We start from the raw sequence: 14,287 nt of genomic DNA on the forward strand, positions 1-14,287 counted from the left end.
CTCCCTCAGTCCCCACAGAGTATTACAAAGTTTCAGGGTTCCTAAGACCTCCTACCCCAATCACTCTACCTTCCCTCTCAGAAGACAACTTGGTACCTCCTAGCTCATTGAGGAAATTCTTGCATTGTCTTTTCTCACTTGCTTCTCTCTCCTTCCTTCCAGATTTACATCTGCAATATCCTTTCCTCCATCTCTCCAGTCTTTGAGGGTGAGAAGTTCCTCCTCTTTATTAAGGCTAATGAGGCCTCCACCTACCTGGGTGCAGTCAGATACTAATGCCACCCTATTTTTTCCAGAACCTCTTCATCAATTATCTCATAACTTCCATGACACATTAATTATCTCCAATAATTGGCTGGCTCTTTTTTTTGTCAGAAATTATACCCAGGTCTCCCATCATCTTAAAAAGAATTCCCTCTTGGTTCTTGGTCTCTCTCATGCTACCATTCCATCCTTCTTCCTCCATTTAAAGGCACACAACTTCCAAGAATATTTTTACTTATCTACTTTCTCACCTTCCATTCATACCTCAACACATTGTGTCTGGTTTCTATACCAACCAGTCCAATGACCACATAAACATTCTCTATATTGACAAGGCCCATAGATTCTCAGACCTTTCTTATTTTTTGTTTGTTTTGTTTTGTTTTGAAGAAGCAGGCTTCTCATTACATTTCACAGAGGGGCTCATTCATTTATTCTTTCTTGACAGTTCTATCCCGTGGCTTCCTTAAGATCACTTTTTCCCCCCATTCCTCTGATCATGCTTTTTCAGTCTTTTTGTGTCTTCACAGTCCCCACAGAGTCTTCACTCTTTCTTTGCCCATCTTTTCAATACAACAGTGAGGACCACCAGATTTCTGACCATGGCCCACTGTTCCTCTCATGTTTTCGTTTCCTTTTGCAGTCTCAGCTACTTTTAATTAACTCCTATATGTTGATGCCTCTCAAATCTTTCTCTTCAAGTTTGACCTCTCTTGTGAGTTTCATACCTGTTTTGGGGTATCCACTGGACATCACAAGGCACCTCAAACTCAACCTTTTCAAAAGTGAGCTTCCTGACTATACCTTTTGCCTCCTTCCTCAACTGGTATCTTTTCCTTCAGTCTTCAAATTCCTCCTCAGATTGCTGCCTCAACATTCTATCTAAATCAATCACTCCAGCAATTTGATTTTTGTTAAAAAAGGAGTAGACTTAACAATGCATTTGTCATATGGATCCAGGAAAGACCCCGAAGAGCCAAAGTAATGTTGAAAAAGAAAACCAAAGCTAAAGAAAACCAAAGCTAAAGGCCTCACAATTCTGGACTTCAAGCTGTATTAGCAAGCTATAATCATCAAGATAGTATGGTACTGGCACAAAAACAATTACATAGATCAGTGGAACAGAACAGAGAACCCAGAAATGGACCCACAAATATATGGCCAACTAATCTTCGACAAAGCAGGAAAGAATATCCAATGGAAAAAAGACAGTTTCTTCAGCAAATGGTGTTGGGAAAACTGGATAGCAACATGTAGAAGAATGAATCTGGACCACTTTCTTACATCGTACACAAAAATAAACTCAAAAATGGATGAAAGACCTAAATGGAAGACAGGAAACCACCAAAATCCTAGAGGAGAGAACAGAAAACAACCTCTTTGATCTCGGCTACAGCAACTTCTTATTAGACATGTCTCCAGAGGCAAGGGAAACAAGAGCAAAAATGAACTATTGGGACCTCATCAAGATAAAAACCTTCTGCACGGTGAAGGAAACAATCAGCAAAACTAAAAGGCAACCGACATAATGGGAGAAGATATTTGCAATGACATATTGGATAAGGGTTAGTATCCAAAATCTATAAAGGACTTACCAAACTCAGCACCCAAAACACAATCCAGTGAAGAAATGGGCAGAAGACATGAATAGACACTTTTCCAAAGAAGACATCCAGATGGCTAACAGACACATGAAAAGATGTTCAACACTGCTTATTATCAGGGAAATACAAATCAAAACCACAATGAGATGCCACCTCACACTTATCAGAATGGCTAAAATTAACAACTCAGGAAATGACAGATGTTGGCGAGGATGTGGAAAAAGGGGAACACTTTTGCACTGCTGGTGGGAATGTGAGAGGTGCAGCTATTCTGGGAAAATAGTATGGACGTTCCTCAAAAATTAAAAATAGAGCTTCCCTAGGACCTAGCAATCGCACTACTAGGTATTTATCCAAAGGATACAAATAGCTGATTCGAAGGGGCACATGCACCCCAATGTTTAGAGCAGTGCTATCAACAATAGCCAAATTATGGAAAGAGCTCAAAAGTCCATTGATTGGTGAATATATAAAAAAGATGTGGTATATACACACACCCACAATGGAATATTACTCAGCAATCGAAAAGAATGAAATCTTGCCATTTGTAACAGCATGGATGGAACTAGAATGTATTATGCTAAGTGAAATAAGTCAGTCAGAGAAAGATAAATATCATACGATTTCACTAATGTGGAGTTTAAGAAACACAATAGATGAACAGAGGGGAAGGGAAGGAAAAATAAGATAAGAGAGAAAGAGGCAAACCATAAGAAACTCTTAAATACAGAGAACAAACTGAGGGTCTCCTGGAGGAGAGGTGTGGGGAGGGGGATGGGCTTACTGGGTGATGGGCATTAAGGAGGGCACTTGTGGTGAGCACCAGGTGTTATATGTAAGTGATGTATCACTAAATTCTACTCCTGAAACCATTATTACACTATATGTTAACTAACTTGGATTTAAATAAAATTAAAAAGAATAATGCACTTGTCAGTCTTGGCACAGTAGCTATATTTGTAGCACTTACAGTAGTACATGAAGCCTAACTGAAACTGTGCGTTGGGCCATCCTTTCTCTGCAGCTTTCTGAAAGTATTTAAGTGCTTCAGCATAATTCTGCAAGATAATTACACTCTATTACTCAAAGGTGTATTGTATAACTCCATGGTAACAATTGCCTTTTTTTTTTTAAAGAGTATAGATAGTGCCTTATGTGATTTAGGCTAATTAAAATAGTATCAGAAGCATTATAGACTTTATTTAATAATTATATTATACTCTATTAGGAAATAATTATCTCATTTTCACTGTAAATTATGTCTTTTCCTACACTGACGGTATTTTTTTTTTTAGATACTGGGGAAAGGTCACCCAAAAGTGCAGAGGATAACAAAAAAGATAAATTTCTCTGTCAGAAAAAGTCTTCAGGAATTATATAATTTCTAAGGTTACTTAGAATCTATAATTCTAAGATATAAATATGGTCATTATTCTTGTCACAAATTTGTTCTATGTCTCTTTGGCAAATATTCCACTGGATTATTTTATTTCTATCATCAAATACGATAGTTTGGCAAACTAGGTATTAGACACTAATTCTTTTAAATTAATCAACAATCATGAATTTTACCCCATAAATTGCTAGAAATATGTTGAAAAGATAATGAAATTATTTAACTTACCACAGGAACTCCTTTCCCATAAAAGTAAAGAAGACCGAGCCCATGAAGACCAATTGCATTGCCCTGGAACAGTTTTAAAAATCCAAGTAAAGTCCCAGAAGAATTCATGATAAGGTAAATTATGGAAAAATCATTCTAAATATTTAAAATGCACCCAGTAGAGGTTTAATCAATGCAGGTTAATGAGACAGTTGGTAAATTATTCTGTTTCTCTCTAGTTTCTCCTTTCATGCCTTCATAACCCCCTCTGACGAGAAAAGAGGGAAACAAAAGCCAAATCTTTTCTCCATTCTTTCATTCAGCGTTTATTTAGCGCTAGCTTTGTGAGTGACTCCATAATAGGCATTGGACAGACGTAGGAGGTGAAAGTTGAGAGATGACAAAACAATGATCCCTGTCTTAGAGAGTTCACAGGCTAGTGGGCTCTGATCCACTAAGTAGTGCCTCTTAAAATAGTCACGTCAAAAGTGGTAAGTCCTGTACTAGAAACAGATCAGGAGTGTTGTGGACACCTAGAAGGGGGACTCAACTGCCTAGATGAGGGTAGAGACTGAGGGGATTGAGTTGTCAGAGGTGGTTGACATTTGAGTTTGGTCTTGAAGGATGTGTAGGAATTTTCCAGAAGAGAGAAGTCTATCCAGACACTTGTTACCTGCTTTGGTCAAAGGAGGTTGACATAAATGGCCAAGTAACATTTTAGAGATTCTTTGAATTTCGATCTAGCAATTCTGGATGGTAAGGTGTTGTTAATATATGTTTCTTTATTTAAATCTGATTGCTTATAACATCATCAGTGTTTTCTTTTCCATTTGATGCTAAATTAACTACCATTTCTTTTTCTGATTAGTATTCTAAAGAGCCTATGGAATGGAGTATTTATTTAGCATGTTTAGAATTTAGCACATGTTCAAATACATCAGTACTTTGCATATCAATCCTGGATGAAGTGTGAACCTTGAAAGTGACTTCCCCATCCAGGAAGCCCACTTTTCTTTTTGTCTCCCATCATGTATTTCACCTGCTAGTGACTGAGTAAAGAGGCACATTTGGCCACTCGACTGTCATTCAGTAGACATATAGATTTGTTTTACAGGTTTATAGTATTTCCTCAGGACTCAAGTTTTGATAGAAAACTCTCCAGATTCTTCTTACCACCTAAATGTAGTTATTGTGGATGCAGCCAGAGTCCCTCTCACTGTTACAGGAATAGCACGTAACTAGAGAAGGCATAGTTCAAAAATTATTTCGAAACTCCAAAGTTTGAGCCTATGCATATCAAAGGGCCAGCTATTCCAAGAATTCTTAAGGACAGTCCAGCTGTATTTAAAACCGGTGGTATACAACTGCTCTCTTCTTCTTGCCTGTCCCCTTACTATGTATCTACTTGTTGTCCTAGAACTCTTGGGAAAGTCTGGTCTGGGGGTGGTAAGGCCTTGTGTGATAGATGTGGTAAAGTCTGGTGAGTCTGTCTTCTAACAGTGAGTCTGTCTTCATTCAGGTGTTGAGAAAAATAGAAGAGAAGGGAAATGAGAATAGAGAAGGAGGAAGGGAGAGAAGAGGGTAAGGTTTCTAACCTTTGGCTCACCAACTATTTATGGACCAGAGTACTTGTTTATAATTTTCAGGTCAGGAGTGGCCCACTTAGATCCCTCCAGGAGCCATTCAGGTAATGTAAGTAGTACATCAATCTGGTGATAGACTGACAGAGACTGAGGCAAATCAGAGAGTTCCTGCCCTGTTTAAAGGCAGTAGCACCGGGGCGCCTGGGTGGCGCAGTCGGTTAAGCGTCCGACTTCAGCCAGGTCACGATCTCGCGGTCCATGAGTTCGAGCCCCGCGTCGGGCTCTGGGCTGATGGCTCAGAGCCTGGAGCCTGTTTCCGATTCTGTGTCTCCCTCTCTCTCTGCCCCTCCCCCGTTCATGCTCTCTCTCTGTCCCAAAAATAAATAAACGTTGAAAAAAATAAAAAAATAAAATAAAATAAAGGCAGTAGCACCACTCAAGAAACTGCCCCAGGCAACTGTTGTCACATGGAGTGGCAGCCTCATATGGTCAGCTCTTCCCATTTTCCAAGAAAAGCTGGATGTCCAAATTTGTATATGTAATTTCCTGGGTTTTTTTTTTTTTTTTAATTTTTTAATTTTTTTCAACGTTTATTTATTTTTGGGACAGAGAGAGACAGAGCATGAACGGGGGAGGGGCAGAGAGAGAGGGAGACACAGAATCGGAAACAGGCTCCAGGCTCTGAGCCATCAGCCCAGAGCCTGACGCGGGGCTCGAACTCTCGGACCGCGAGATCGTGACCTGGCTGAAGTCGGACGCTTAACCGACTGCGCCACCCAGGCGCCCCTCCTGGTTTGTTTTTTTACTTCAGTATAGTTGACACACGATGTTACATTAGTTTCAGGTGTATAGGATAGTGATTTGACAACTTTATACATTGTGCTGTGCTCACAGGTGTAGCTACCAACCGTCACCATGTAAAACTTCCTAATTTTTGAAACACTTTTTGGGCCAAATAAAACATATGTGTAGGCAATGCCCCCATGAACAACTTCCACTTTAGGGCTCATTGCTCTTGCTTAGGTTAAGTGACATGAACTTAGAAAGCAGATGGTCATTTATTGTCAAATATGTAATGAACTTCTATGTACTAAGACCACTATCCTCTTCTAGTTGAGGAGACATGGCCTTCAGATAATAGGAGAGAAGGCATAAGGTAGAAGCAGTAAAATTCCAGCAGTACAGAGAGTGAATGCAGGGCAAGTGCAGAAAAGAGAAAAATTATATAAGCCAAGGTGGGTAGAGGTGGTTTTGTGGAAGGAGAGAGGAGAGAGGATTGAGCTCTCCTCTGGGAAATGGGTTGGATTCAAAATGGGGGATTTTAGGGAGGGAGTCAGAATGACAGAAGTGATAGGGATGGGCCTGATCTGTGAAAGAAAACCAGAAGAATATGGTCCAATATGGACCCAACAGGATAACTGCTCATGTTTCTGAGAAAATAAGATAAAAGAAGTCATAAAGACTGTAGCTTTGTATCCTGATCTGAAGACTTAAAAGCAAATTAAAAACCATATATATATATGTATATATATATATATATACATATATATATACATATATATATATATATAATCTTAATGTTATATCTTATCTTAATATTATATACAGTAAGAGTATGGGTATGCAGAAATTGGAAGATAGAAAGACAGAAAACCTTTTACTTTGGTAGTGACCCCAAGTGAGAAATCTAATAAACCATCAACCAGGTGATGATAAAGGAATATATGGTCATGTCCACCTGATGCCATTCAGAATAATTACCTAAATATAATTTTAGATTTATCTGTAAAGAAAGACAGCTCAGATTTAGAACACAAGTAGCTCAGATTCCTGCCCTGAATAGCTGGGAAGCCGGGTTAATTTACCCACCCAACTTCCTGGCGTTATTCCTTTGGGCTGACAAATCAGTGTTATTTGCCAGATTACAAGAGATCTTCCTCTGTTACTTAACCCCACCTCTTTTTCAGCCAGTTTTCCCTTGTCATCCTAATCTAATGGTACTCCATCCAGATCACTTTCTTGCTGAGCAAAAATTTCATATAAATTACAAGGGAGAGGAGAGGAGAGGAGTACCAGCCTTCTCAGTAATTTACAACACAATAGCAGCAGCTCCAAGGTGCTAGTCACTTATAAATAGGCTCCTAAAGCAGCATGTGGGCTTTTAAAAACTGAGTACAGTTGAAAGTATTCCCCAGTTTGAGCACATCTTTACTCCCAGCGTTGCAGTAAGGCATTGTGAGACAATGAAATCCTTCCTGCTGTGCAGGGTTAGAAAGTTTATCAAGGCCATTTCCCAGCATTAGGCACATGGGTGTTACAATGAGGATGTTCTTAATGCACTAAAGGAAGTCAGAGTAGTCTACTAAGTTTTATCAGACAGATGCTAGCGTCACTGAGCCCCGGAATCAAGACAAAAATTTTAGTGGCAGGAGCCATATTATTCCATTTCTATATTCCTTCATAGATCCAATTAATTCTGCTTTGGATATGCTTTGAAGTTCACTCTACCTAACTGGCCCCAGACTGCAGAAGATAAGCTGACCCACTGCATCTACTGTAAGCCAGGCACTGCTTTAAGTACTTTGCAATAAAAGGCATATAAACATAAACTCATTAGATCCTGGCAACAACAATATGAGGCAAATCTTCTTATATTCCCATTTTACATTTGGGAAAATTGAGGCACAGAGAAGTTAAGTAACTTGCCCATGGTCACACAGGCAGTATGCTGCAGGGCTGGCATTTAAACCATGGATTCTGCCTCCAGAGTTGTGTCTCAACCATCTTGTCCTGGTCACCTATCTGATGATCTGCCTGGGCCAGGGAGATTTCTGGCCTTTGAGTAAGACTAAACTGGAAAAAACTAGGCATCTCTTATTTGTCCTTGTCCTGAACTTACTGCATATATTGTTTGAGTTCTCCCTTCCTCTGTCCTCTTTTATTTCCTGTTTCCTGAGCTAGGTGGCCTCACCTACTGGGGGACAGAAAGCTGAGCTTTTGTTTGCCCTCATGCTGGAGAAGCATGTCATTGCCATTTTTCGTTTACTGAGAAAACAAGATGTGTCTCCCCCTATCCCAACGCCACATTTTATTGTCAATGATATTCTTCTCCAAGACATGAAACTCCCAGGCTCATTACTTGGGCATGGGGCTTTGAAATCAACTCTTCTGTATGAGTCTGCATGTAATAAAAGCCAAGTGTTTTAAAGTGCTTACAGAAATGGGCTGAGTACATACCTTACTGGCTGCCATGGAAAAGTATTTGAAGGCAGTTGCGTTATTTTGTGGGGCTGCAGCGTTCCCCTCTAAATACATCTACAGAAACAAACAAGAGGATGTAAAAAAAAACTGAGGAATTTGTGGGTGATTAAAATGTTTTAGAACTACATAGAAGTGATAGTTGGCCAACATTGTGAAATGCAGTGAATGCCACTGAATATACAGTTTAAAATTGTTGATTTACGTTGATTTCACCTCAATTTTAATCAAAGAAAAAACTGAGGAAGCAACCTACAACACACATTCTGGAGTGACCTGGCCTAAGGGCAGAGAAACGGACCCTATTTTGTGTCTTTTTCACCGTTTCCTTCCATCTAAATTAGCATGTAGCACTTCTGGAAAAGGAGCATTTGTCCCCATGGTTACTAATGCAAATTGGCCGCAGGGAGCCAAGGGCAGCACTTGGGGGGATGAATGGTCTTTGAAGGAGAGAAAAAAATGTTCTTCTTTAGAGGAACTGTCCAGAAAAGTTGCTCAGCAGCCGAGGGCCCTCCCTTGATAGGTGGCCCCAGGATGGACTTTGGTCGGCTAAGAGCTGGTTCTCATTTCCAGGGTGTAGGAAGGAGGCATCTCACGGGAGGCGGGGTGGGGGGGGTGGGGGGTGGCTATACCAGTTAGATGTTCAGTTCGCCCAGATCTCTTGTTACATGCCAGAGTAGGGGGTCATGGTGGTGGTAGGGGTCTCTGCCCAGGAACCCTGAGCCAGGTGCACTTTCAAGGCTGTTTTTGGTGCCTCAGACAAAGGCTGCTGTTGTATGGGGCTTTTTCTCAAACTGTCACCTCAAGAATATTATCCTCAGTCTGTAGTGGAATGCCCTGGCCAGCTGCTTCCATGAAAGACATCTGTCATGCTATACTGGGTTCAATTAGCTGGTACCATTAGTTTCTTAGGTTTTTAAGAAATGAAAAGTACTGATCAAGATGAAGCATGTACCTTTCCTATAAATGCCATGGCATTTGCACTCCCAGCCTTTGCTGCCTTTAAGAAGTAGTATAATGCTTTCTGGAGAGAAAAGGAACAAACAGTATTATTGACAGTCACAAACATATCCTACAAAATGTTTTTCAAACCAAACTTTATTTCATTTAACATACATTCAAAAAATATCTGTGAAATGCCCACACTGTTTAAGGCACTATTTCAAATGTTATTTCAACCATAAACCTGAAGAGTGGGTGCCATATAGAGTTCACAAATATAATTTTAAAATGTGAGGACTGTTCCTTGCATGTGGAAAGGCATCATGAGCATGTGGCTTTGTGGAGGACAGATGAATCCCACCTATAGAACTACATAGTTCATTATTTTGAAAAAGTATGCTTCGATGTTAACAGTATGTACTTATTTTATAAGACATTTTGTACAATTTGGTAGAATTGGACATGCAGCCTCCTAATGTTTATAAGGCCGAGTGAGTAAAACAAGACACCTCTAGCTCCTGCTGAGACTAAGTCTTTTTTTTTTAAATATATAATTTATTGTCAAATTGGTTTCCATACAACACCCAGTGCTCATCCCAACCAGTGCCCTCCTCATGCCCATCACCCATTTTCCCCTCTCCCCCACCCCCCGCCATTAACCCTCAGTTTGTTCTCTGTATTTAAGAGTCTCTTATGGTTTGCCTCCCTCCCTCTCTGTTTGTAACCTTTTTCCCTCCTCTCTTCCCCCATGGTCTCTGTTAAGTTTCTCAGGATCCACATATGAGTGAAAACATGGTAACTGTCTTTCTCTGCCTGACTTATTTCACTTAGCATAATACTCTCCAGTTCTATGCACGTTGCTACAAATGGCCATATTTCATTCTTTCTCATTGCCAAGTAGTATTCCATTGTATATATAAACCACATCTTCTTCATCCATTCGTCAGTTGATGGACATTTAGGCTCTTTCCATAATTTAGCTATTGTTGAAAGTGCTGCTATAAATATTGGGGTACAAGTGCCCCTGTGCATCAGCACTACTGTATCCTTTGGGTAAATTCCTAGCAGTGCTATGGCTGGGTCATAGGGTAGTTCTATTTTTAATTTTTTGAGGAACCTCCACACTGTTTTCCAGAGCGGCTGCACCAGTTTGCATTCCCACCAACAGTGCAAGTCTTTTTATACAAGTGAACTTCAGGCTAATTCTTTCTAAAGCAAAATGAAGGAGGCCAGCCTAGCCTCTGCTTCTCTCTAGGTTGTAACATTAATTGAAACGTTCAGTCTAGAACATCTAAGGGCTGACCTGTCCCTTGTTGCCCCATTCCTTAGGCTTCATCTTAACCTCCCAGAAGTTCTCCTCAGAAACCACATGGAGCATTAAAAGAAATTAGGCCCACAAATGAGAAATGAAGACACTTTCCAAAGTGTCTTTTTAGGATGTAACTCTTCTGTCTTTAAAAAGCCTCAACTAAGAGTGCCTGGGTGGCTCCATTGGTTAAGCGTCTGACCCTTGATCTCAGCTGAGGTCATGATCTCACAGTTTGTGAGATCAAATCCCATGTCAGGCTCTGTGCTGACAGTGTGGAGCCTGCTTGGGATTCTCTCTTGCTCTCTGCTTCCCTCTCTCTCTCTCTCTCTTTCGCAAAATAAATAGACTTAAAAAAAAAAAAAAAAGCCTAGGGGCATCTGGATGGCTCAGCCGGTTAAGCATCTGAGTTTGGCTCAGGTCATGATCTCACAGTTTGTGAGTTCAAGCCCTGCGTCAGGCTCTGTGCTGATAGCTCAGAGCCTGGAGCCTACTTCAGATACTGTGTCTCCCTCTTTCTCTCTCTCTGCCCCTCCCCTGCTCACACTCTGTCTCTGTCTCTCTCAAAAATAAACATTAAAAAAAAAACAAAAAAAAACCAAACCTTGACTAGGTTGACATACAAGAATCTGCTCCTTCCCAAAGAGGAGAGGACATTTAAGGAAGAAATGTACATTATATGTACATTTGCTCCAGAAATATTGCCAACTTATTTGGGAATCACACCCTTGTTGTAAGTTAGTCTGCCTTGTGGACATAACTAAATACGAATGCCACCAGTGCTGAACCTCACTAAACCATATACCCATTCATCCATTTATCTCTTCTATTCTTCATTTATTCTTTGTTTCAAAAACTTAATTGAAAAGTGCTATATATAGTAGTAGCGTGTTAAGTATTATAGGTGATTCATAGATGAACAAAAAACACCATCCCTACATAAGCTTTCCACCAATACTGCTGTGAAGAAAGGTAAATAGCAATGACAGTAGGCGAAAGGTGGGATAAAAGCAACACCAAAAAGAATTAGAGAGGCATGGAATAACAGAAATTGTATATAAGTGTTTTACAAGCTTTGTCTTACCTAATCTTCACAACAGCAGTATAAGGAATGACACTCAAAGTGAAGCAGCTGGTACCAGAGTTCTCCCGATTCAATTCCCGTGCACTTAGTACTCTGCCTTCATGGTGTCAAGAAAGAGGACTTAAATGACAAAGTTCTCACAAAAGATGGAGAGGATTCACCAGCACAGAGGGCATCATAGGCTGGAGGAATAACATGAGCAAGGAACGGAGATAGAAATGTTCAAGATGTGTTTAGGAAACAGTAATTACTTCAGTATGGCTGAAGTAGAATATCCAAAAGTTAAGATGTGCAGGAATATGATGGGGCCATATTATACCAGTCCTGGATACTAGGCCAAAGTTCCTCTTTTATTTGGCAGAAAATAGAAGGCATTAGAAATTTATGATCATAAGGGAATCTTGAGACAACAAATGATGTCCAAAATGTCTAGAATAACCTAAGTGTCAATTGGATAGGAGCAAATTGTAGCAATGTATGATTTATCAATCATCTATCAGTAAATAAATCAAAGGTATGATTTACCAATCACATTTATCTGATCCCATTAATACAGAAAATGAAGGTATTTCTTATAAATGAGTCAAGACCCAAAATACCCGTGGGTAACTATCATGGCATACATCCATACATTTAATTGTTTGCTTAATTTTCTGTCTCCCCCAGTGTTGAATCCTCTGTACTTAGCACAGTATCTACTGTATATCAGTCACTTAGGAAATATTTCTGGACTGAATGCATGAGTGAATGAATGGAAGAGTAAGTTTATAAATCTCTAAAACAGGGGAACTAGATTTTAAGCATTATAGTCCCTTATAGTTCTCATCCTATGATTCTGTGACATAATTCTCAAAGTCTAGTTTCAGAATCTGGCTTTCAAATACATATTTGGCAATAGAGAGTTCTGGGGGAAAAACCGTCATTCTGGTAAACTATACTTGAACTGTTAAAGGAGATAAATAAGAATTAGAAGATAAGAATCCTGGAGTTTTCCCCATCTTTCAATATAATGATCCCATAAGGACTAAAGGAATTGAAGCTTTCTCTAATTTCCCCTTCTATACCCCTCCACTCTCATGACTTACTCAGCATTTCAGTTCCTTTTATTTGTCTTTAAATTAACCTACCTTTAATGCTGTTGCATTTACTAAACATTTACTAAGCTCTGTGTGAAAGTATCACACAAGTTACTTTGATGGGTCCTTGCTCTCAAAGAGTTAAATATCCATCCATCCATCCACCCGTCCATCCACCCATCCATCATCTGCTGCAGTCTGCATATTTGTGTCCCTTCAAAATTCATATGTTGAAACTTAATATCCAAGATGATGGTATTAGGAGGTGGGGCCTTTGGAAGGTGACTGGCAGAGCTTTCATGAATGGGATTAGTGTCTTTATAAAAGAGGCCCCAGAGAGCAAGCTCAAGTTCTGTTACATGAGGATACAACAAGAAGTCCATAAACTGGATAGAGGGCCCTATCTAACCATGCTGACAGGTTGATGTCAGATTTCAAGCTTCGAGAACTGTGAGAAATATATTTCCATTGTTTATAAGCCACCCAGACTATGGTATTTTTGTTACAGTGGCTAAAACAGACTGACACCATCTATCCTTTATTCAAATATTTACTGAGCACCTATAGTCATATTTTACTGATTCTCAGATGTGCCCCCTACTTTAATCAGACACTTCTTACTATCAATGGCATCATATAATTTATATTGGCAGTGTATTTTCTTTCTCAGTAGAACACAAAATAAAGTATCTTATAATTGATGGTGTCTTAGATAGACACCTATTATAGACATCTATTTTTTTTACTAAAAATTTTTTTTTAATGTTTTTATTTATTTTTGAGAGAGAGAGAGAGACAGAGTGTGACTGGGGAAGGGGCAGAGAGAGGGAGATACAGAATCTGAAGCAGGCTGTGGGCTCTGAGCTGTCAGCACAGAGCCCCACACAGGGCTCAAACTCACAAACCATGAGATCATAACCTGAGCCAAAGTTGGATGCTAAACTGACTGAGACACCCAGGTGCCCCCACGTCTCTTTAAAAAAAAAAACAAACAAAACAAAACAACGAGCATGATTTTTCATTGGTTCCAGAAAATCCCTAGTTTAATCAGTTTATAACATTTCCCCTAGAATGAAATGCCAAGAAATATTTATAAACACTGAAAATAAATATAAACTGAAAATATTTACAAATACTCCTTTTATCTCAAAATTTGTAAATCATCCTGAAAAGGGATGATATTAGCTCTTGATTTTTTAACAGGTGGCAGGATAGACAAAGCAGTTGCTCTTACATATCTGATTATTATGCCTTTGCTAGATTTAATTTAATTATGCCATATCCACTTTAATAATATGCACCCAAATACCCAGCATTCCTAAGCCAATTCATGCTGAGCCTGTACATATTCAGGAATGCAAATTACATTAAAATGTATGTGTAGAAATTCAAGATAATGTAATCAGGGCTTGCATATACAATATTTTTCAATAATTAAGAATTTAGTAGTGGGGGAGGGAGAGGTGAAAATGTTGCCTTATAGTGACAACCCATGAAAGAAATTAATTTAATCAAACAATGAGGAGAAAAAAAAGGCAAACGAGTTATTTCCAGGTTTTTGATACTT

The 14,287-nt window shown here is 39.4% G+C and overlaps 1 protein-coding gene across 5 annotated transcripts in view; it reads right to left on the reverse strand.

Moving 5' to 3' along the window:
- The window catches only part of SEL1L2 (SEL1L2 adaptor subunit of ERAD E3 ligase), a 122,518-nt gene that overhangs the window by 16,059 nt on the left and 92,172 nt on the right, over positions 1–14,287 (reverse strand). For all 5 annotated transcript variants that reach the window (XM_045445350.1, XM_045445347.1, XM_045445346.1 and 2 more), the window contains exons 11-14: positions 9,268–9,336; positions 8,292–8,369; positions 3,493–3,555; positions 2,839–2,926 (exon numbers count right to left, since the gene is read on the reverse strand). In XM_045445350.1, the coding sequence (XP_045301306.1) occupies positions 2,839–2,926; positions 3,493–3,555; positions 8,292–8,369; positions 9,268–9,336 (298 nt within the window). The remainder of the gene's footprint in view (positions 1–2,838; positions 2,927–3,492; positions 3,556–8,291; positions 8,370–9,267; positions 9,337–14,287) is intronic.

This window comes from Leopardus geoffroyi, chromosome A3 (genome assembly GCF_018350155.1).
Source record: "Leopardus geoffroyi isolate Oge1 chromosome A3, O.geoffroyi_Oge1_pat1.0, whole genome shotgun sequence".
Taxonomy (NCBI): Eukaryota; Metazoa; Chordata; class Mammalia; order Carnivora; family Felidae; genus Leopardus; species Leopardus geoffroyi.